Source organism: Synchiropus splendidus, chromosome 3 (genome assembly GCF_027744825.2).
Source record: "Synchiropus splendidus isolate RoL2022-P1 chromosome 3, RoL_Sspl_1.0, whole genome shotgun sequence".
NCBI classification, from domain to species: Eukaryota; Metazoa; Chordata; class Actinopteri; order Syngnathiformes; family Callionymidae; genus Synchiropus; species Synchiropus splendidus.
Genome location: NC_071336.1, coordinates 13,844,261 through 13,869,627, shown reverse-complemented (window position 1 = coordinate 13,869,627; position 25,367 = coordinate 13,844,261). Strand labels below are relative to the sequence as shown.

The 25,367-nt window shown below is 44.3% G+C and overlaps 1 protein-coding gene across 1 annotated transcript; it reads right to left on the bottom strand.

Annotated features, from left to right (window-relative positions):
- Positions 1–5,809: 5,809 nt before the first annotated feature.
- Positions 5,810–22,791, bottom strand: LOC128755844 (insulin receptor substrate 2-B). The gene is made up of 2 exons (XM_053859897.1): positions 18,458–22,791; positions 5,810–9,280 (listed from the first exon to the last, which is right to left on the bottom strand). The coding sequence occupies exons 1-2, from the start codon at positions 22,476–22,478 to the stop codon at positions 9,276–9,278; spliced, it is 4,026 nt and encodes a 1,341-aa protein (XP_053715872.1). The 5' UTR covers positions 22,479–22,791; the 3' UTR covers positions 5,810–9,275.
- Between the last annotated feature and the right edge of the window lie 2,576 nt (positions 22,792–25,367).

Genomic DNA, 25,367 nt, shown 5'->3' with positions numbered 1-25,367 from the left:
ATTGATGTTGGACTCATGAGGCTTCATGAAAGAGTGTCAGAGCTCAGCAGGTGAGCGTCTGGGCTCGAAAAATGAAGCCACTCTTTCATCAAGCCTCATAAACCCGTCACTGAAGTAGTTTCTAAAAACTCGCTTTAGCCTGTTTTCTGCCAAAATATCGAATAACATGTTCCTCAATCTGTGTTAGATACTTAAAGTTAAATAAAAATAAAACAATTTTGACTGAACATTTATTCAGAATTTTGTTTTCTAAAGTAAAAAGCTTGGCCAGAAAAAAAACTATTAATTCACGTGATCCATGTCATATTGTTCATGTTTTATGGGTCAGGGTGAAGTAAAAAAAAAAAAAAAAAACGAATTCTATTTAAATTATTATTATTTTGTGGCGTTTTTTAATGTGTTGCGTTCGTCATTACAGACCAAGAAAACGTGTTTATTAATGTTGGTGACACAAAAATCTGGATTTTTTCAAGCCACGCGGTAGTTTGACAAATACCCAGAAGGTGGCGTTGTTCACCAATAAACGAGGGCAACGTTATTACACTCGCCTCTACCAATAGATCCCCGGAACAATAAACACGTGAAAGCATCGTTGAAGATGTGAAGCAACTGTATTGAAAGTTAAAAATCATTTGAGGATTTGGCCATATATTATTTTCTGGTGTAAGACAAAGCTTGATCACATGACCATGAGAGGCAGATCTCGTTAAAAGAAGGAAAAAACAAAAACAAAAGGAATCGGATTAGACGTTCCCTGATCGCGGAGGTCGAAGTGTCCTGCCAAAGTGTTCTTAAGCAAGACTGAATCCCAGCTTAGTCAGTCTCTGAGGATAAAGAGTTCGAGCTTTGATACCTGATCGCTTCCACCATGGTTGTTTTCCTCACTCCATAAATATTTCAAATGTTTTGGGGAAAAAGCTTGTCTTCTTATGCCTTTTATTTTATGTATATATTTATATTTATGCATTTTTGTTTTGTGCATTTAAACTAGAATAAAAGTCACTTTAGTACCGAAAGCCGGTCGTTCAATTGACCTCTCGAGTTAGTGTTCATTTCAGCAACTATGTTCATCATGAACCTTTCGGAGAGCTGGAATTTACCGAGTCACTATGGCAACTGTGCAGGTGACATTTGCTTCTAACACGGCACCATGTTACGTTCAGACCTTGTTTAGCGGCAGGTTTGTCCTCGGGTCACCTCCTGAACACAAGTATGGTGGCGACCCTGCGACCCTGACAAAGACAGAGCAACATCACCAACATTTTGAAGGCGCTTACCGCTGCCTAAATTGGAAACGTGGACACGATCTCACTTCTCACTATCAAAGCAAATAAAAATCACTGGAAGAAATTGACCAAAATTCATCATCTTGTCATGATCCTGTATGTGTCACGCACTTTTTCACCAATTGTTGTTTTGTCCCCACCACACACACACACACAAATCCTGTAGTGTAAACCAGGGCTTCTCAACCTTTTTGATGTCGCGGCCCAGAACAATTCAATTCACAATTCAAGTAATAAAACTGATTCATTACTCTTGATTTCATTTGGGATCTATAACCATATTTAATCTACTTACACATAAATAAACCAAAACCTTGTGAAATGACATGAAACCTTGAGATCAATGCAAAGATATTTGTCATGGAAAAGTCCAACCAGCAGCACAACCAAGTGCAAAAGAAACCAAAATACACTTGTTGCAAACTGTTGAGAAAATTGGAAAAACTGAAAAAAAAAATTCTGGATAAAATATATATAACAAAACCATGTCTAAATATTATTTAAAAAATACTATATTTATTGAAACTCCAAAGAGGATATAATAAAGTGTAAATAAAAGGATTGCTACAAAATGTTCCAATTAATTTTCAAAACCGCTTCAACATGTGTTTTCATGAACAGTTTTTACTGGTGGGGGCCACATCACTTTCTTTATCATTTACTCTTTTCAAGAACTCCTCCATAGTTGTTAACTGTCACAGATTTGTAGCTGTCAAGTCAATTCAGTGACGCACTACTGCCACCATACGTGGCTAATGTAATAAAACTGAGCGTCTCGCGGCCCAAAGACCAAAGGAGTAAAACAAAAAAACTTTTCGCGGCCCTCTACGTGGCGCTCGCGGCCCAGCCATGGGCCCCGGACCTATAGTTAAGAATCGCTGGTGTAAACTATCGTAACCCTGGATATTTTCAGTAGTATGGCAAATTCCAACACTCATGAACGCACCATCCGAGTGGATCCGAGATGCGTTGGTCAGCGCTTTACCTACGGCGGATCTACGGCGGCCTGAAGTGGACAAAAGTGAGTCTCATTAAAGAGAGATTTATAAGAAAGGATAAATATTTACTGAAGTTGGAAAACGTTTTATTTAACTGAATATATTAATGTATTGTGTTACAAATGCTTTCATAGTCGCCTAATATCAAGTAAAACCCATTATAAACATCATCAATACCATCTTCATTTCTCTCCTTTTCAATCTTAGGGGGGAATTGAAGTTGTCTGCTTCCCGAACTGTGCACAGGAGAGTGGCAAAATGCACGTCGCGTATAGATTTTACAGATGACAAATGTAAATGACAATGGATGAGATTGAAATAAACTTGAAACATGAACCCTGCTGAGGTGTTGACGCTGCCAAAGACGAATACTGCCGTTGAGCGTCACTGCATTCAGTCGTCCAGCTGTCCAGCATGGAAACCAGATGAGGTCAGGCGCGACTCTGACGCATCTGCCCTCATGAGGGAAACCTTCCCCACGCGTTTGAAACGAATAGTCAAAAAGCCGAGGGCATCACGTCATACTTGCCTCATCCGCCCAACACGCACCGAAATGGTTTTGAAACCTGAACACCTGGCCAGATCTCCAGTCGGCTCACCGGGTCGCCCATTAGTCACAGCAAACATGTGGTGGCATGGTGGTGTTGAAATGGCACCAGCGTGTGCCCCCTCTTCCTCATACATGCAGCACTGGAGCCTCACCAGAGACAAGATCAGTCACCACTGGGCTTTATGCGACACTATCTCCGGTCCTTGTCTGTAATTTGAGTGACATAATCTTTTTCTAAGGGCTTTTACACGAGGAACAAATGTACTATTCAATAAACTTCTCTTTCTACCATTAAGAGGGTAGTAAGGGCCGATCCCAGTCACAAAGAGGGGGAGGTGGGGGACACCCTGGACACGTGAGTAGTCTTAAAAAAAAAAAATCAGACATTCATCTATTTCTGTGGGCCAAACCCAGAACCACATTGAAATGGATTTAAACACAAAGCAACAACAGCTACAGCAGGCACACGCTATATAAGCACAACTTTTAAAACCCTTCTTAAAACACACTTTTACTCTTTGGCTGTTATACAACTGCACAGCCCTGTTTTATGTATTTCTTGTTTTTAATGTCGGTTTTATTCTGCTTTTCAAGTTGTACAGCGCTTACTGACATGATCTTGTATTGCTTTTTCAGTGCTTTATAGTCGATAAATATGGTATGGTAACTCATAACAACACAATCAACACTGTAAAACGAACAGGAAAATAACCATTGGGAAAAATAAACATAACAGAAAATAGTTTACATATTTAAAGTCTATTTTCCTTGTGACATTATTTTCCCTCCGTCTTCTTTCTGCACTCTGGGTCTCGGCTGGATCCATGTCTGTCACGCAGGACCTTTGCATGACACATTAAAGAACAATAAACAGCAAACAGTGACTGAGGAATGCAAAAGTCAATGCATGCAGGTAAACGTATGACAGCGCAGTCTAAATATTTGCATTTGCTGAAATGTCAATAGCTTGTTATTGCACATCTGGTGGAATTCTCCTGATAAGACACATTCAATGACCTTTTGCTGTTTAAACTACCTACAGAACTAAACTGGACATACATTTCAGTACAAATAAATGAATGAATCTTGTAAAGGTATGATTTAAAGATGTGAAAGTGGCTCTGAATATACAGCCGCCACATCAGGATTTAGCTGACGTGCAGTGATGAGGCGTCATGAAACAGTGTTCTCATTATCAGAGCCCACTAGATGGCACTCTCTGCAGTAAAATCTTTGGATTTGAACGTTTCAGCGAAACCTCACATCAGTGTAAAACTGATAGCTCCACTTACAGTGACATCGAGGTGCCACTCTAGTTTTAGAGGGAAAACCACGGCAGGGTGCCAACAGTGGCTTTAGTTGGATGCAGGAAACGTTCTGTGACAGACACGTAACAGCGCTTCCTACTTCCTTACAGTATGTCTCTCTCTGACTCACCTTCATTATGCTGAATGAAATCTGCCCTCAAATGACCAGCTCCCATGACTCAAGAGGACTTTGAGTTGTTTTGACAGTTGGACTTTGTGAGGGGGAGAGCCGGATCAACACCGTCAGCCAAATCTTCAGATAATAATAAAGATGAATATCTGCTTTCTCCTCAACACCTATGATGGATGTGGTGACTCAGCGCTTGCAGACGCTAACAAAGGTAAAGAATCCAGCGGATTGAAAACAACAAACAGGTCCGTCATGTGGCCTGCTCAGATTCCTCAACTGGGGTTGTGTGATTGTTTGTCCAGCACAAGCCTCACATTATAGCATCAGGATGGAATAATGACATCTGAATTACAGTCATTCAAATTTGATTTGAAGCAATACAATGATTCACATAGCTGATTCATGGAAGAGATTCAGATAAAGAGCAGCTAACTACATACTGCTCCAGTGACAGTTGGAGGCCTTAAAAACGGATGTAACTCGTGACACGGAATCATCATTTTTTTAGAGTCTGGATTAACATTTGGAAGCATCTTACCTCATCAGCCTTTCCTGCTCCAGTCTGCCCAATTGTCTTTGAGAGGTTTGTGTCAGGGAAACATTCTTCTAAGTCGCTTCTCCTTCAGAAATATATTTATAAGGATGGGTGATGATGAGTAGACTAGCCGGTGTTTGTACAGAGTGATGGACAGATTGGCTGTCGTGGTGTTGTTGTACTCCAGAGTTTCATCTCACACCAGTCGAGGCAACAGATACCTGAGCTGGATTTAAACCACAAACAAGCGCTCCCATTTGACATCACAAAGCAGAGAAAAACGATATTTCCAAAGCAGCTACGTGGTCAATGCCAACAATAAGTCGATTCGCATATTATATTCAGTTTGTCTGCAAAGCACCTGTGAAGAAAAAAAAAACAGTCTGCAGAGCGTAACAATCACAAAGGAACTTTCACTCAAGTGGTGGGGACGACATCAAGCTTTTACCGTCACCTGGAACGTGAACATACGGAGAAGAAAGTGCTGAGCCAGCTCTAATTTCAACATTAAGGAAATAAATGACTAGTCCTTCGCACATTTGTGTACTTCATGCTCGACTCTTAAGTCCTCAAAATGAGGTTTAAATGTGATGGTATGTTTGGCACGGGTGTCCAATATGAAATGTTCCCCTGGTTTTGACTGGATTTGGCTCCGCAATAGTCCCAGGCCCAGGGATACTTCAGTTTACTGCGAGTTATGCCAAGCTGTGCACACCTGGAAAAGGAAGCTATGATACCATCAAGACATCCGCGGCTGATTTAATAGTTGATTATATTCGACTAGACGTTGCGGCTTTAATAGTTGGACTAAGGGAGACACTGCATCTGTCTTGGAAAAGGCCAAAGACCACAGGCACTTATCTCCAATAGACAAGATTTTAACTCCAGGTTGTCCTTCTGGACGCCTTGCTGGTGAAGTGTTTCGGCCACTGCGAGGAGATCGAGGTTCAGTCCAACCAACGAGATGGGTGCAAGTTAAGAAAACAAATGAGGCGGTAGCTACATGAACACATTTTATTGCAATAGCTCTATTGAAAGCAAAAAAGTATTGATAAATATAAACACTATGCCGATGCTCATGTTGCCTCTGCCCTCCCTTTCCCCTAACAGAAACGATCAGAAAAAAAAAAAGGTGGGGGACCTGCCAAGGCGCAGAGAAGTACATGAAGAAAAACAAAAAAAAAAAAAACTTTCCTTATTTACAGGAGGATCCCATTTGCACCACATCTTTCTTTTCGGTTTATACATTTTAAATGGACGTACATGGCTGAAAAATAATGCACATACGAAGGATCAGCACCTCCACAGTATTCTTGAAACTCTCCCGTCATGTAAAGCTCATAAAAAAAACAAAAAAAACAAACAGCATTCTACGCAGAAATGTCAGGACAGATAGCAGGGTACAGTAGAGCAGCTGGTCCGTCTATGGGTCCTTCATCTTGGAAGGATCACGAAGCGGCACCGGACAGCCACACGTGACCGGGGTTGCCAACATTTCCGACTCTACCACCTGGCAGCAAATGATTACAAAAACAACAACCATCCGGCCGGAGTTTCAACCTACTTCTTTATACAAAGATGCCGATGTATCAAAAAAAAAAAAAAACTGCTTTGTATGGTTGCTTTGAGGACCAAAAAGTTTTAAAGATACAGTACAAAAATATGTATTTCCCTCAGTAAACTTAAATACATGGATGAAAAATCAAATCAGCGGAGGAAGGAAACACAATTACACATATGAATGCAGTGCCCCAAGTCATCAGAGGATTAAATATAGTGTGTATATATTATGTAGGTCTCATTCATTTCTCAAACACAAAATCCTAAGAGTTGATTTTTAGACCTTAGCACAGTTTTTGAGGTTTTGATTGTTGTGATAGTAAAACATTTCAAACAGGGCGTAAGTTCAACACAAAGGCAACCACACATGAGGGAGAAGAATAATGACGAATACTGTGTGAAATTCAGGGGGATCCTTCGGAGGGACAGGGTGCAGCAGTACAGAACACTTTCACACTTCAGTGTCTTTGATCGCTGGAAGGCCAATTAGAGCGCTTATTCAAAAATCACATACAGGTCTGAGGCGTCACAACTCAATCACAAAGGAAGCAGTCGGCTGCGGCGCCTCCACACGAAGACGCTCTGCTGACAAGAAACGGTCTTTACGCTCCCCAACAGACTGCATCACTCTTACACGCTTTCCATTCAAAGGAAGGAACGCCGGCGGAGAAGAATGGAGGGTGAATTTCACTTGTCAATTTTGAAATGTAGCATCAGAAATTAAGCACATATAATAGAAAAATAAATCAGATTTAACTTATTTTGAATAAAACTAAGTTTTTTAATTTTGCAGATTTTTTTTAATCAACTTTGAAAATAAAAACGATAATTAAATTAACACATTCAAAGGGATTATTTGCAATTATGTAAGAAAATAGTTACATATACACATGTAGAATTATGCATGTATTGTACAAACTCTTTTAACTTATTTCCCCTTTCAGAAGACTGAAAAAATCTAATATTGAAAAATAAAATATCTCTATCCGCTCCTACTGTTTGACTGGTGCAGCAGCCGTAGCATACTAAAAATGATTTTTTTGCCCTGCTTAAGCATTTTATCTCAAAACATGAGGTCATATGAGGGGAGCCAGCTCTAGAGTCTACATCTGCTCTACCACAACTCCAAACCAAAGGGGGACTCGCTCTATTTCTTTGTGTAAAACACGACCTGTGTTTGCCTCTGACCGCCATACAATTACATCCGCAAGGGAGGGTTCCTAAGCCCCACCTCCGTCTCACCGACCCCCTGTTGTGCATCGCTCCTCTGCACTGACAAAGAAGGGTCCCACACAAAAGCCGTGTAAGAGTGACGTGCCTTCATCAGTCAAAACAAATTAGAAATCAACAAAAAAAGAGTGAGCAGATAGATGGAAAAGAAACCGCAGCGTGGCGTTAAAACCAGCGACTTGAAATTCCTTGGACCGAAATTTGCCGTCAGTCACACGACAACAGTCGTCATGGGAGAGTAGCGCGAGCAGAAATGCTAAATAAGGGCGCATCAATGTGAGGAAGACGAGGCATCGCTGACTGATGTCGGCGAGCCGTCCCTGTGAGGCTGTGTGACGTTTCAGGGCAAGTATGCCCGGCGCTGAGAGGGCGGCTCATGTTACTGGAAACCTCTTTACGTCACGCGGCGCCGCTGACGAACAAGCTGCTCTGCATGCGTGTGAAAAATCTCCGGCATCATCAGGATCTGCCGCGGCAGAAACCAGGACCAGGAGGACCAACTGGCCTCATTTGGTCTGCATGGGTGTGTTACAGATGCAGGTCCATCCTCGAGACTTCACGACATACACCAGTGTGTTGGTGAGAGAGGTCTGCATATTTCCTTACAACACGCTTGCAGCCTGTGTTGCGTCGCAGTGTCGAAACTTTTGTGCTTTAAGCGTGTTCACAGTGATGTTTGGACTGGCGCCACTCTCCCATTTACCCAGACTGTGCAATGCGCACGACCTGCTGGGTGGTGAAGTCGACTCTTAGAGTCACAATGAAGCATCATTTTCGGAGGAGGCACGTTTCAATACACACTTTGCTGACAGCGAAGGAGAAACTTGATGACCTATGAGTGATAAAAATGTGCATACAGGAAAAAGAAGGAAAAAAAAAAACAGTCTGCGTTGACTGTACCGTCTCACAATAAACAATGACCACCACGAGTCAGGTGTCAACTTTAGCACTGGGTTTGAATGTGAAACCATACACATTTCGGGGCGTCAATATTCCCACCCTCCTGCGTGCCATCTCCGACAACAAACTATTGAAATGTACCAGGACCGGAAAAGTATAAATAGCACGAGGAGAGCAGTCAATTTTGCAATGGAGCACAGTGGCTGAAAAAATATCGACCCAAAATGAATTCTTTTCAGAAAACTGGCATGTTTGAGCTGCCGGGCAAATCTACTGGCCCTCCCTAACATTCTGAAGCATAAATGGATCCAGCCACGAGCTTGTACCGTACAAGGGATAATCAAAAATATACATATTTTCACTTTCACCTCAATGGCTCTACTGTACCATACATATATATATATTGCCAATGCTTGACATTTGGGTTATTAAAAAAAATAAGTCATCTATTAAAGCAAATGGGTACCACCATTCTTCGCTTTGCGCACAGCCTCCCTTTTTGGAACTTGCGAGGCCCCCTCCCCGCCCCCGTGGATCAGGTGGGCGGGACGTACCAGCAGCACTGACGGTAGCGATGGGACAATATTTTTCTTTTTCTGAAACAACTCATTATATGCATTAAAAAAACTGCAAGCGTTTTTCTGTTTGCCGTCAGTTGCCCTACGGGGGGCACTGTAGCAGTCTTGAAGAAGGCCAAAGATCACAGGCAGGGTCGTGCGCCTCTGGTGAAGAGATGAGGAAGAGCAGGGCAGTTGGTGAAGAGCTTCTGATGTCCACTCTTAGTCTGTGTGGGACAGAGGACACAAGTCAGGGGTCAGAGTGAATTCAATGGAACATATGTGAGCAGTACATGACTAAAGGTGCTAGTTCTACAGCCAAGAAAAAAAATTCTCTGATACACAAAGGGAATGCTGTTCAAGCGATACTCAATTGGAATTCCCCTAATAAGAAAGTGTACTCGCAGAAACAAGAGGATGAAGTCACAATATGGTTTTGATGATGGGAGACTTCAAGCCAGGAGTTTTTTTTGTGCCCAACGCATGTTGCTACAAGCATCTTTAAACATCTGCCTCTCTTATGAAAAGCTTCCATCGGCAGTCTGAGCGTCATAAAACCCTTCAGTCTGAACAGTGGGTTAGTAGGCAACAACAGCGTGTGTTGAGCAATACCGCGAAAAAAAAGCCCTCGTAAATAAATGAATTCCACAGTTCAGTTGAACTTTGAGACGAGTTTGCTGCCAACACAATCACACACTGTTATAATGTTTGCTTCCTGTTCCCCAGTCAGGTCCAGGCCCGGCCCGCCGGGTCTGACGGGTCGGCTGTTTTGGTGAAGCCGAGCAGCCCCAGATGACCCCGTTGATGGCCAATGTCCAGCTGGGTTATTCTACTGTGAGCAGGGCATTGTTTGACACAACAATGTGAGCAGCACGCCACAATACAGATGCTTTGACAGGGGGCATTGCTGGAATGTCGCTCCGCTGGTGGTTAGCAGCGGAAACGGAGGGACGGATGAACTGACAGGGACCTCAGTGACCTGCTTTCACTCAAAAAGATCACTGGAGGTGTGTGGTCAACTCCGACAAACAGTGCGTGCACTTATCTTAAATCGCACATCCGCCCCAGAAACCACGGAGGAATGTAAGGTGTTGTAAGGTGTTGTCTGTCAGATACAACCACGTGTCAAACTCCAATGCCATTTTGTTGACCATCACACCGATTACAGATTCCCCAGGTACGTTTATTGTCAGAGAATTTATCACGATAGTCACGGGTGGTATGGGTTACTTGATCCATATCAGTATTTGTATATTTAAGCAACTATTTATAAATGATCCATCAGTATTCCACCAGGAAATTTGGTTAATTATTTAACTTTCAGTGCATTTGAATTGCTGACATCATCATGAATTGTTCTCATCATCATCATCATCATCTTGTCTCAGTTTAGTCCACGAAGGTGCTGACAACAGTGAATGCTCCATTTGAATTCTCTTGGTTCCCACAACAGCTTTTGACTACTTACATCATGAAATATGACTGAACCGCCTTTACTCACTGGAATGGAAGACACTGCTCTTAGTTGCTTTCAGTCCGATCTTTAAAACAGGACGTCTTCTCTCACCATCGACAACTTCTCTTCAGCCACAACTTCATTTATTAGTAGCGTTCCGAAAGGTTCTATTTTAGGCCCAATTCTATAACTGACAATGCATCACGAAGGTGGTCTTGAACGTGACGGTTTACAGCATGTTTTTCACATAAAAATCCTGAAAGAAACATCATTAAGGCTGTGTCCCATTTCTCACCCTCACACTCATTTTTGGCCCTGATACTCGCTTTTGCACGTTCACGAATAAGTGTCATGACGGCATCATGAAGTGTTGTCCCAATTGTTAGGGACGTCAATCACTTCACTGTGTCGTTGGAGGGCACTTCATCGTGGAGGGCACTCAAAACCAAGTCCTACTGTTAAGTGCTAGTGTTAGGGTGAGAAAGGGGACACAGCCATAGACTGAAGTCTGTTGCTCGCGGACATATGCCACACTCAAACCACTGCATCACCAATGTTTCTCTCTTCTCACAGAAATCTCAATCCCACCTCCAGCTGGCCAAGGACTCAAGGCAGCGACGTTTCTAACTGGTTCTAACTGGCAGCAACGCAGAGTTAAATTCATTGCATCGGTTCAGTGGCCAAGTTACAATCAACTTGCAGATTTTTTTGACAATGTTAAAAGTCCGGAACAGCGAAAGGAGCTACTTAGACTATTGAAGACACTGGACTTTATCGGTATATGTTTGACACCACTTCTTGTTTGGTTCCATTTGAGACGAAAAAAAACCTTTGCTACAAATATCTAACGAGTGTTTTGACTTCTATGTTGAGGCTGTTTCTCAACTCATCTGTGAGAGCCTGTTGCTATATTGTCGTCAACAATTGCAGCTCATTATCATGAAAGAGGAGTCAACTGATGATACTGACGGTATTCAATTGGGGTTGCTGGTAAAATAGCCTTTTCCTTGTTGCATCGTCAGGCAGATATGAATGATTCTGCATCAATGCAATGACAGGACGATGATCGATTATTGAATTAGTTAACACATGGCAGCTGACGGTAACCACAAGTGAACAAAGTGCAAAAGAGTGACAAGGAAAATTACTGTGTAAGATACGTAGCAGAAACATACGGTGGAAATTTGCAGCTAACCTAAGAAGCCATGTTAGCCGTTTCCAGCCAGAGATGCAAATGCAAGCAACAGGCACGGGCACGACAGAATGAGCCTACACAACAATAGTACTTCTGTTATCATTAAAAATGTCTGAGTCTGAGGCGCGAGCAAGGGGATCTATGGACAGTGTTGACCCTGGTTTTGCCCCCGGTAAAGATAAAGAACACACAACCATCTCGCAGCCAATTCATAGAAAATATGATACCAGCAGTGTGCAATGAAATCAAGGCTAACATGAGTATAAAAGACCATTCTAGACTTTGAAACAAGAATGCAGTGCATATTTCTTTGAGTGTGAGATGAAGAAGGGAACAGATCATACATAATAAAGAGTTGAAATTCGCTGTACTTGCTTGTTTCCAGAGATGCAAAAATAGATTTTGTGTTACTTAAGAATTTATGATGTAAATTGGTGTAATGAGTTGTGATACCGAACTAGATATATCACAAAGAAATCGAATCATAGGAGCGGGTAGATAATTGTAACCGAATCGAATTGTGCCACCACTGAAGATGCACAGCACTAGTATTCAATAATTCCCAGGAAAAAGGGACATATGAAAAATTTAAACATATTAAAACATGTTTAAAGCAATTAAAACGAAGATCACGCTAGCCTCCACGCTTGTGAACAATAATCCTATAAAGCACAACTCTGTGCCAACCATGCACCCTCAATGAGCAACTGATATTTAGAAGGAGTTTGGATGTGCGTTAAATATTTAAAAAAAAAACTGTAACCAGGTTGGGAAATTTACATACATGCTGTTTGCGGGATCTGAAATGGATTTGAAAAACTGCAGTACAGTACATCAATATAGCTCATCTGACAACTACCGAAATTATATTTATAACTGGCTTGTGTAACAAGATGATCTGATTTCCAAAAGTGTGTGTGCGGGTGCACAAGAACAGCAGGAGGTCTCTGGGTTTCACCACAGGCTCTTCATGGAATTTGAATAACAACGCTTTCGGGTCCAGGTCTGAACTGAACTGACCGCAGTGAAACATACAAATGGGCCACTAAGCTGGGTTAGAAAAACATTCCCAACACCTGCATTGATCAACAGAGCGTTGTTTGGCTGGAACTCAGGCAGGTGTTCGGATCGCTCCCCTGCCCCTACCTTGTTCTGCTTCTCAGTGAACTCCACAACTTGTTGCTGAAAATCCTTCAGCCCAGATGGTATAACACGGGATCATAGGAGAAGGGACACCACAACACTGGTCATGATTCCACACTCACGCGGTGGAGAACACAAAACATATGACATTCACCCTTTGACAACAAAATATGACATGTAGAAGTGTGTTCACTCAGTGCTGAAATCTTTAGGTGGAGTCGTGCAGCCCCCATTCATGCAGCAGCTCCAGGCGTGCTCACACTGGCACATGGAGCAGAGCATGAATGGCCCCTCTCCCAACACTTCTATATCGCCAGGACTCCAACTGTGCTGAAATTCAATCAGGCCACAGTCTGATTATGTCATCATGTCCTGCGGGCATGTGAAAAACGAAGGAGGGATCCTCAGGTATCCTCAGGATTCTGACTAAAAACTCGCCATCTGATTTTTGAGAGATCAATGTTTCAAACTTGTCTTTTTTCAGGAGGATAAACAGGTGTCTCTTAAGAGAGCTGAAATCCCCATCACTAACAGTGACATGCAGTGTAGCACGACTAAGGCAGTAGGTGGACTCAGCTGCCAAGTCCGACTGCAGCAGGTTCTATTAAGTAATGTCACCTCCATGATGAAGGGTGGTGCCTTGAGCTCTTTCTGCTTGTTCAACTGTTAATAGAGTACGAACATGGAGACGAAGATTAGCGATGAGCTGTTTCCCTTATATTGGCCTCTGTATGCAGTGATTGTGCTGACTGATGACCTAGTTTAACTTCAGAGGTCCAGAATCAGCGTATCAGAGCAATGGTTCAACGCATAATAATCATCATAGTGGAAAGAGCTTCCTTTGAATGGTTTCCGGATGGAACTCGCAAGTTTCTGAATAAAATAAGATTAGATATTTTCTTTGTATCGCAAGAAGTATTACCTCACCATTAGAGTACATTGTCTGTGTCAGGTTCACATACGGCTGATGCACACAAACCGACTCGGACCATAAAACAGGAATTCTGGAACAAAATCAGAACCGCAGTCTGATCCTATTTTAAGTTTTAATATCAATGTTAAACATAGAGTTGTGCTTTGGATCATCGGCGTGTGCGTGAGCATTGACTAATGTGTTTAGGGCTTTTTAAAAACATTTAGTGTTGTTATTTTGTGTTCAGACAAAACAAAACACGGATTAAGCTGATCAAATACTCATATTTTCACAAAATGCCCACATAAAAAATAAGTGCGGGTACTTCTTGTGTTGCAGAGGAGAAAACAATGGAAAAATTCAATCATGTACATGTACAGCATTCAACCAGCACCAAATATTTCACCATCCAAGATTACGCTCCACAGCAACCAATGCCAAACTAAGCAGCTTGATGAAAAGTTGTTTAATCTCTTCATGGGTCTGTGAAAAGCAAAAGCTTTGTCGTGTGTTTTACATTGGCACGTCAAGGGTCACCCAAAAGCTGAACGCTAAAGAAGGCATGTTGCTAAACCATCAGGAGAATAAACACAGGCGGAATAACGGTGCACAACACTCTCTGTCGAGGGCTTGTCTTGTAAATCCTACTTTATCATCGTGAACCAATAAAATGACGTGATGTACAGTGAGCAGCCAGGCTGATTGAGTAATACCTAGAACCACTGGCTAAATCTCAACTTACAGATGCTAAAACCCAGTGGAACACTGAGACCTCAGGTCCATTTAGTGCTGATATGACAGTAGACATCTGACACCGGACAAAGAATGCATGAACTATGTTGCATCAAGAGAAGGTAAACTGGCATGACCTTCAATAAACTTGAAGCGATTAATATAATTTAAAAAAAGGCAAATTGAGTCTGTAAACTGCAAAATATTTGGTTACATTGGTGAGCAAGACAAAAAGAGAAAATTGATGAGAATTATTTAAATATTTGTGGAATGCGGATATCAAAGATACATGTAAAATGCAGATTGTGATCGATAACGAATGAACAGCTAAATTTGCAGGCACACATTAATAATTCTAACATCTGTTGTCACACGAATCAGGCTATTTAGGAGCGGGTGAGCTACCTCTGCAGGAAACACACACACGCGCACACACATAGACACGCACCGAAAATGGGGTCCTGTTACGAGCAGAGCATTCCTCGCACCAGCCCATAAATTCATGTCACTCTGGAAATAGACCCGTAAATATAGAAGAAGGTGGGAACGAGAGAGGAAAGGGCAGCAGCACAACTTTCTCTCACATCTTCCGTGCCCCCCTAACTTTCTGCCTGATAACCCTGCCTCACACTCCCCCCGAACCCTTTACCACGTCGTATCCACTTGGCCGGGAGACAGGTTGAGGGAGTGGGAGAAAGGGCAGGTTCCCACCACTGTCACTTAAGCCTTAACCCCTGCCTCCTTTACTATACTGATTAGACCCACACGTGTGACGGACAAGAGTAGTATTCCACACTCATCTGCAGCTGAGTCAGTACATGGTGTTGTGGGTGTTTTGATGTAGCACAAACATATCATAGCACTCTTGCATTAACTACTTGTTTAACTTTGCAATTCCAATTCATCTCAAACCCACCACCCACGATTGGACCCAAAGAAAAGAAGCAGAGTTACAAGTTGCCGAGTTAAAGATGAATGTTTTTGTTGGAAAGATGATATTAGAAGAGAGTATATCAAAGGGACAGCTAATGTGGAGACCAGAGTTTCAGGGATTAAAAAAAAAAAAAAACACGACACATTCTTTAACAAACTCTTTGTCCGCACCTAAACAGAGTCCCAGTACATACTGTGGACTCTCTGGAAACGGGTCAAGTGATGCATACTGAACCTTTCTATCAGATTTACTTGTTAATCGTACTTTATACTAATAAGCAACAATTGTACGCTTGTTTTAAGTAGAACGATAGCTAGATAGTAAATTGGAAAAAGACAGCAAATTTGCCCACTACCTGGTGAATACTGAGTATTACCAAAATTGTCAACAGATAACCTAATATTCCGGAGATGCCGATGTTCTAAACAGCATTTAAATTATGCGCTGACAAATAAATGAAGGACTATAAATACAGATTTGTGGGTAACTCAGTGAGCAAAGAGCCATGTGCATTGTCACCACACATACAACTTTCATTATACAACAAGTATGAGCCATTAAATGCCATTTCAATGTAGTCTCTCACACTGTTTATAAAACAGTGTTACAAAAGTTCAGTGGAACATTGTGTCCGGCTAAATAAGGATACGTGGCGGATGATGGAAGGATGGCGTAAAATAGACACAGCCTCAATGGCATCATTTCAGCTAGTGTGAACTCCTAGTGTCCTTGTTGTGCAGACCCTCCTGCTCTGGTCTGGGTCAAGGATCCAGGTGTGCCTCTATCAGTCCAACACAGCAGCTGAGAGGAAATGCATTCCTGAGTGATGATGATGCGTTTCCTCACAGCCTGCTGTGTGCCTTGACATGCTGCCGTCGCAATTACAGAGCCACATCAAAGGCTGCCTGCCATGACTCAGCACATATAAAACACCAGCCTGGATACTCAGTGTACACACATAGACAGAAGTGATCCCACTCCTCCACTATTGAATTGTTTGTGTTAATAAAGCAGTTGTTACACAGGCAGTGAGACAAACAAGAGCAAATGATCTAAATTTCTGCTTCATGTGAGCCATTGTATCCATTTTCAGCTAAACAAATGAGTCAGCTGGCGATGGAAGAGACCTGACTCATGCTCACACAGATATGTGGAGGTGCAACAGCTCATGATCAACTATGATGCTACATTTGCAAGTGAACAATAATATCTGGTCATTACAACCCCGGGACACACTGACATGACCTCCATATTAGTATTGTCTTAGTAGACGTTTTGTGCACCCACGACCCTTTTGTTAGCCAGGACTCAGCCAACTGATATGCTTGCAGCAACTGCGCTCTGTTTTCAGACTGGTGGTGGGTCACATGTATATGATGGACAGGTGTCAATCTCACGCTGCAGCGCTGTTTTGCTTTGTTTCCGGTCAGCTGACCTGACGCTCACAGAGATCCGCTACACCACAGTCTGTCCAAGATATACTATCATCGTCTCAAACTCGGTTGCAGTCTGACACATGCAGAGGATCAGAACACTTCCATCACAGCAGCCAAAATCGTGATTAAGATTCTAAATAATTGTGCAGCTGTTCAAATAGTCACCATTACTGCATAGGTTGGCCTCTAAATTAGGGTGTGCAGGAACGATTTGTACTGATCTGGCATTTGTGTCCACTGCCAATCCTTTCAGCTGACACAGAGCCGAGAAAGGAGCTTGTCACTGAGATCTGTGAACTTCTGAGGGCGTCCAGGTTAACTGTGCAGACATCTAACAGGTCTTAAATGGTTTATACTTCAACAGTCTTTGGCTTTGCATCACCATTCTGCTTTTCACTGAACAGTTTACTCAGCCTTTACTATTCTATGGTTATGTCAATGAAAAACCACAAGCCAATCTAGTTTTAGCACACTTCATATTCAACTTAAAAAGGATGCCCTGAATTCAGGGGAATGTTGAAATTCACGTGAAAAGGAATGAATTGGTCAGACATTACAGATCAGTCTACACAATTTAAGACTGCAGTTGGGTTAGTCACATCTTTAAATACAACACCACCAGTAACAACATGCTGTTTTTGATTATTATCCTCTATGACCCACTAAACTCAGAGCAACACTGGTACTGAAACTGAAAAAAAATGAAACAAAAACAACATATGTTGTGACCATGACCATTTTTAAAATAAGATAAATGACATTCTCTATTCCACCAACCAAAGTATCTGCAACCAATTTCTCTTATGCTTGGAGCAAACGGGTTGTTTTCCCCCTAAAGATGTCTTAAATGACAGTTTTACAACAGACAATGGGCCTCACAAACACCCACACACACTAAAGTACACTCTGCATAGATGCTGACACAAAGAAAACAACGACACGTGCTCACACAGTCACCAGCAGCCACAGATACAAGAGGCCAGGGTGCTCTTTTTTGGGGTGATTGAGTTTACACTTGACCTGGGATAAACCTCAGTTCATCGGGCGAGCTAATTGTCTACCGGTCTGCTGGCAAGAACACACACAGACAGACCTCAAAATGAACCGCTATCTCTGCCGCTTCCTGAACCAGCACGGTTTTAGCCTAGATTTCAGTTCCCTGGACAGATGCCTTCAAAGACAATGACTGGCTGCTCCCAGCACTCAAACACAGCCTTGTCAAGATCAGAGAGACTTGATTTAAAATAGATTCACTCTGGGAGCAGCAAATTGATATAATGTGGCTAATAATAGCTTACAGGAGAGAGGGTTATTTTAGTTGTCAGTGAGAAAAAAGAATACTACAGTACACTTTTTAGCCAGCTCAGTGAGACTCAAAGAGCTGGCACAGACTGAGGGGTGAATGAAGCTTGTGTTGAAAGGACATTTAGAATATTACACTTCAAATCAGCTTGCGTCAAGCACAATTCCTATAGTATGTGTAAGTAACGCACTACATGTTTTCAGACAATGAACTTAAGGTTGACGATTCTCACCCTATATTAATAACCACCTGAAAATCAACAGTGTTCAAGATGACAACAGTGGTGACTCACCCTTTGTCGTCGTCGAGACACCATCAGATTTGGTGAAGTCTATGCTGGCGTAGGCTGCGTTCTCTGGCTGAGGCACTGTACCAGCTGCCACAATCCCGTTGCTGCCTCCAGCTCCTGATGTGGCAGCTGCTTCATTACTTGCATCATCCCTCAGCTCCAAAGCGATGTAGTTGAGTCCATTCTGGTATCCTATTGACATGTTCCTGCACATTCTGTTGACTCCAGGTGCTGAGGAAGATGATGCTGCTGATGAAGATGCTGAGGCAGGGCCCAAGTCCCTTGTCGGAGTGCGGACAGCAGCAGGGTCTGCCAACCCCTCCACGGACATCCACACACTATCAAAAGACGCAGAGCTGGTCCATCTAGCTGTCTGGCTCTCCGTTAGGTACGAGCCATTTGCTGCAGGAGGATCAGTTGGTGAAGGGTGGGTTGCTTGACCGCCACCAGAGGGAGTTGAATTAGTAGAAGACGTGCAGGAGAAGGTCTCTGAACTGTGTCTTCTCCTGCCTTGGGGGTCAACTCTCACAACCTTAGGTTCTAGCTGTTGAGACGACATTCTGACAGGATTTGAGGGAGGGAGGGGAGAAGAGGGGGTGTGACTATAGTGTTCCTCCATCACACATAGATGCTGAAGCATTGCTGTAGGGCTTGTTTGTGTTCTCTCACTTCCACTGAGGCTAAATGTCATTTCTGTGTAGTCATCTCCCACAGACTTCCAGTGACCACCAGTGGACAAGCCAGGAGAGGCTCCCTGATTGGTAGCCAGGGGGCGGATGTAGCTGGGTGGGTTCCACGGAGCCACAAGGCTAGGCCTGGGTGACTGGCTCTTGCTACAGCTTTCACGCTGGTCGACTCCCACTTCTACACTCATGTAGTCCTGGCTTACTTGGGGTAAGGGAGGGGAGCAAAGACGGTCACCGCTGGCTCCAGAAGGTGCTTCATTTTGGCTAGGAAAAGGGTATGCAGGCGGCTGTTGTTGGTGGGGGTAGTGCTCACCAAACTCTATGTTGATATACTCCCCTGGACTGGATGGTCCTTCAGACGAGCATCCAGTATTGCGTCCAGCAGATGCAGCAGTAGTATCAGAAGTTCGTACTGGGCCATGAAAACTTCTCCTTCCAAGAGGGAGGCGGTTTGGTCTGGTGACACGCCTGTCTGCTGATGGCGTGGTTGAATGATGAGCCCCATAAGGAGGTGGTGGATGAGAGGGAGTGGACGTATTACTGCCCCCTGCTTTCTTTTCTGGTGTAGACAACGAAGCAGTGGCAACTGATGAATACACTGGTTTGGCAGGAGAATTCATGGGAACATATTCCCCATACTCACTGTCATCTTTCTCTCTGGTAGAGGCTTTATAGGAACGAGGCAGAGAGAAATAAGGACTATAAGACTTGTAGGCTCCCTCAGGCGTGCTGTAACCGCTGCTTGCTTCGTTAGAAAGTTTGCGTCCTCCACTGCTGCTGTATGACATGTCCATGTACTCTCCGTTCTCAGGTCTCTCAGTGGTGCTGTCAGTTCCAACAGCACCTACGACAGGGACGTTATTCTGAGGGCTGAGAGTGGCCTGCACAGGAGAGGAAGAAGCACCACTGCCTCCAGGAAGCATCATCATGTAGCCATGGGAGTCTGTGTTAGACTGAGACTGAGAGTGAAGGTGGGGTGCTCTGGGGGCTAAGGCTGGACTCTGTAGCAGAGGAGAGTGGTAAATGGAACTTGGCTGCATAGGCATGTAGTCAGGGGGAGTGTCCCGTGGTGACGCAGCGACACCACACATCATAGGCATGTAGCCGCAGTCCTCCTTGGCTGAAGACGATGAGAGAGGAGGCCGTTCGTTGTTGACTTCTGTCCGTGAAAGCGTAGAAGGTCGGCTTTGCTGGCTGTGTTCTGAACAGGAGCTATAGTCAGAACGGAGAGAGGAAGAAGAGGACGACGGTCCACCACGCTGTAGACCACTTCCAAATGGCAAAACCAAATCCGAACCCTCATCCAAAGAGTAGTTAGTCTGCGTCATTTTCTGGTACACAGCCACTCCTGCAGCACCACTAGTAGGTCGGGTGAAAGAGTGAGTCCTCCTCCTTAGAGACGATGAAGAGAAGCGATCATCCTCAGCGGTCGAAGTGCTCTCATCTCTCGGTGCATCACCACAGACGTTAGTACTGGAGCCTGCAGTCGTACCAAAGACCTCACGGCTCCAGCCCATAGCCATGTAGTCATTTAGACAGTGTTCCTCTCTGATGGGTGGAGTGTTGCCAAGAGAATCTGGTGTGTTACTCCGAACACGGAAGTACCTGAAGTCACCAGGGCTGGAGCCGTACTCATCTGATGAGTTAAACCCACCATCTGAAGGAGACCCACATATCGATGCACTTGACGGGCGGGTAAGTGTATCTGAAACAGAGCCGTGGCCACTGCTGGAGGAGACACTGACAGGACTGGTGGTGGAGGGAAAATGTGAGACAGGAAGCGATGCAGAGCGGGCGTGATATGTCGATGCGGAGCCTGGGATTGGTCTGATGTACCGACTTCCTCCTGTGTTTGTTCCAACGTTTCCTGTGGCGACTCCACCTGCTCCGCCTTCCCCGCGACCGTGGTGCGCACGTGCCGAGTTGAGGTGAACCAGACTACCTGTTGTGGAGCGGAACGGTCGGTTCATCGTCCCCTCTCCCTCGCTGGACGTGCGAAAGCGATAACCACTTGCACCAGAGCTCTTACTTGACGGTGGCGTGCCAACCACAGATTCAGTTCTGGAGCGCCGTTGCAGCCCTGTTTGACTCGGTGGCAGGTTACCAAGGTGCCGTCTTGTTGTAATAAAAGGCATCGGATTTGAACCAGATGACTGACTTTTGCTCCTGGGCCGAAACTCGGCAAATGCTTTCAGAGCTTTCATCGTCTCCAAGATGGTCTCATGCATACTCTGGGCCACCACAGAGTCGTCCACTTGCATCCAAATCTCTCCAGGCCCAATGGAGGACGAGCGACCCACTTCAATGAAGAAGAAGCTCTCAGAATGTCCACAGCGTCTGATATTCATCAGCTGCAGGTTAACACATGGCGTTTCAGAATTCAACTTAACAAGGTGAACAGTTTTAGTCGAGAGGCATAGTCGGTATACACCTGTAAGGTTTTTCGTCTGTCCCAGTCCTTTTGGTTTCACGTTGACCTGCCACACTTCCTTAAAAACGGTACCAGGAGTGACGGTTCCATATCCATCATCCAAATCATCTGAATCTAAATGTCCCTTCTTGCCCTCGCTCATCAACTCGCTGACCGCTACGTACCAATCCTCTTGCTCTTGTTCGTTTTCAGCAACAATTGCAAAATACTCGTCCTTAGTGTAGAGGGCAATGAGGTGCTTGTTTTTGGAATCTGCCCTTTTGTTGACTGTGAAGCACTGGTAGAGGTAAATAACTCTTTTGGGGGAAGAGGGGGCGACTGCTCCTCCACTGGCTGCAGCTGCAGCGGCAGAGCGCAGGCTGCTCCTGAATTTCTTCTCACTGTCATAATACTCCAAGCGGCTCGGCCCGAGATGACTGGCAGCCCGAAGGACGAAAAAACGTTTGTGTCCATGTTTTTGCTTTCTTAAATATCCACATTTCCGAATGTCATCCACGACGTCTGAGGTATTTGTGACGCTGACAGACGCGTATACATGGCCACTGCTGCTGCTGCTGCTGCTAGCGACGGGCTCCTCGGCGGCGTGTACCTGGCTGAGCGACGACGAGGACGCTTTCCTGCCCGGAGACTCCGCGGTGTTTTCCCCAGAAAGATGCTGGTAGAGCTGGTGCTGCTGTTGCTCCTTTGGCAGCTGGTGGCTGAGGTGGTGGTGGAGGTGGTTAGGAGGTACATGTTGATGGAAACGAGAGCCGCCTTCTCCGCCGCCGATATTAATTAACGGGGAAGGGGGTTCCCCGACTGAGCCGTCTCCGTTTGTGGACGCAGATTTGGTCCCGACGTCCCTCTGCTGCGAGTCCAGCATCAGCATTGTTGACTTGCCTTCCTGGTAATTAGCGAAATTTGCCATTAGGAAAAACGATCGGCGGTCACTTCCCGAGCAGGCGAATCCAGCAGGACGCAGAGCCCATTCTTGTTTTGGGAGACGAGCTCCCGAGTCTGGCTAGGCCAGCTAACGTTGACTTGAGCGGCTCAGACGCGCTGTACTCACGGACCGGCTCCGTCGTCCACTTAAGAGACAAGTCCCTTTGCCAACTTGTGGGCGAGGTAGATACTCCAACGCAAGGTTCACGAAATAAAGCCCACCGCGTGCAACATGACCACTCTGTGATCGGGAAGCTGCAGCTAGCTCGCTTAGCAATCCGTTCCCTTCTCAGCCTGTACACAACTCTACGGGCCAGAGCACAAACAACACGTGACCACCCTGCGTCACAGGCTGCTCGGGAGGGACTAAGCAGCAACAACCATCGCTGATTGGTCCACGCCGTTGGAGGAACGTTTATGGACATGAACACAGACTAACCGCCGCTTGTTTAATGTGCTTTGCGTCAATAGTGCGGTCCAATGGCGACGTCCAGAGTTGAACTCAGGTTAAAAATAGGCGTCGACTTTCTACAGGCTTATCTGGTTACGATTTTCTTTTAAAATAAAGTCATTAAAATACGATGTAAGACAACAATACTGGGCTAACTTCATGCACTTAACCCATTTATTACTCACCCTCTAAGACTACTTTCACTGTCCATCATGGATAACGCAGTTTGAAATACACAGCCAAGGCAGCACAAGCGTTTGTTCTTTACCTCGTGACGTGTCAGACTTGACAAAATTCTGGAGAACCCAAATGGGATAGGCTCCCGGTAAGATGGATAAAAAAGTGATGAAGAAGTCCTGATGAATGTGTACCTCGGTCCTGCCGGACCTTAAGTTTACCCAAACACATTGCTGGTCCAATCATGTGAAAGCCCTCTGATGAATTTGGGCCCCGGCCAACGTGTAGTGTCAGTGAAGGTCAAGCCTGCTGGGGCGACCTCACATGGCCTCCATTCTCTATCCCTTCAGTTCAAACTCAACTCTGCTTTGGCACAGATGGTGCGGTGGAGCCATCAACAGAACTGGACGACCGCACACAACTTGGAGCCAAACACTCTTGAAGAGTTGCAGCATAATTTAACCTGAAGTCCGCAACAAGCAGAGCTTAGTTAATGAGCATAATGAAGATTAAGTTCAGTCCGTGGGAATTTGTTTGAACCGTGTTCCGCTGCAGCCCAGGGGAGCTATCCATGTTCTTTCACACTGCGGAGAATGCATCGCTCGGCTTCCCAAACCTCTACTACAGTTTGTGTGCAGCAAATTGCTGGATCTCTTTATCGCACAACAACTCTTAGTATTTTCTGTGGATCATGTGGTGTACAGCTGGCCCAGTAGGATTTGTAACCTTCCCTGACTGAGATTTGCTCCTGGAGCGATGTAGGACCACCTGTCAGTCTTACTCTAAGATGACCTTTCATTTTATATCAGACATTGAAAGCATAAAAGGTGCTTTATGAGTTGAGGATGCCTATCAGCTGAATCTGTATTATCGTATCAAGCGAGGGGTTCGATAGAAAGACAATTGCAGTCTCCGTCACCTTAGGCGAGAATGTAGTGAATAGCGCAGGGCTAAAATCACTGGTTGTTTTGACTCTTGTGCTCTACACTTTCAAACAAAGAGTACAAAAATGATCTTGACTTATGTCTCTCACGCATGACAAAGAGGACAACATGGTCCCTTCCAGGAATTCCGGGATCCAATCGGGTCCACAATGACGTTGGACCAGCAGCCAGGCAACCCAACTCTTCCCAGGGGGGAATATCAGCTGCTTTGCAAAGTATGACAGGCTCTGCGATGACCCCTGACTGGTGAGAGACACCATCAAGCTACAAACCCTCTCAACCTTCACTTTTCGTCTGCCAGCTCTGATGCTCTGAGAACAGTTACATATGAAAAACAAAATTTCTTGAATTATTCAACTAATCTCTTGTTACAGCCTCAGAAAGACTATTGCTACGTAACATGATTCAATTCTTTGGTATCTGGTGCGTAGACAAGAAAAAAAGAGTGGTTGAATAGTCTGGACACATATGTAAGGTTGAAAGTGGCCTTTGATCTGGTAAACATAGCTTGGTATTGTGTCGAATGGATTAACTGTGACCATTTGCATACGTTGACTACAAGTAACCAACACACGGTCCCGGTGATGCAAAATCTGGTGGTCGAACATAAAACATTTACCTGAGTTCTGAAAATGTGACTGTACAATGCTCTTCTGTTGACAAAACTTCCCAAAAGACTTCAAAAGCTGTCTGTGATGCAACTGTTGAATGAAATCAAAGTCAAATCTAAACATTTAAGAGAAGCACATGTTTACACTGTGAGTTGTCGGCGTGCATTAGTATCCGTTCCTCTTTAAGGTAGTATCAGTCAGACTGGGAACAAGGGGGTGAGGAGTTCATGTTCCTTGTTCATTAAAGAGGGAAGGATGGAGCATGAGATCATCAGGCAGTGGAGTGCAACACCTTTGTTAATGGGAACTTTTATGAGGTGGCTTCCAGTCAGGATGCTTCCTGGAGAGGTGTTCCTAGCATGCACAGCTTGGCAGTCCATGGGTAGAGGTTTCTCGGAAGAGGAAAGTCTTATTGTGTGAGCCCCCACCACCTGGCTCAGTGAGTCGGAGAACGCATATCATATATGTGGAGGAAAGGCCTGTCACATGAAATGACTTTTCCTTTCATCTACAAGATGACAAACAAGAAAAGTGTAAAACTTCCAACAATTAGCAAACATTTAAAAGAAAACTAGTATTAGCCCACACACCCGTGAATCACACATTCATCTTTGTTTTACATTACTTACATAGTGCAGTGGAATAAAGCTCGATATGTTCTGTTTGCAACCCTGCCACAATGTCAAAAACAA

What these genes read in the sequence shown, in the direction of transcription:
- LOC128755844 (XM_053859897.1), bottom strand. Translation starts at nt 22,478, where the DNA reads ATGGCAAATTTCGCTAATTACCAGGAAGGCAAGTCAACAATGCTGATG.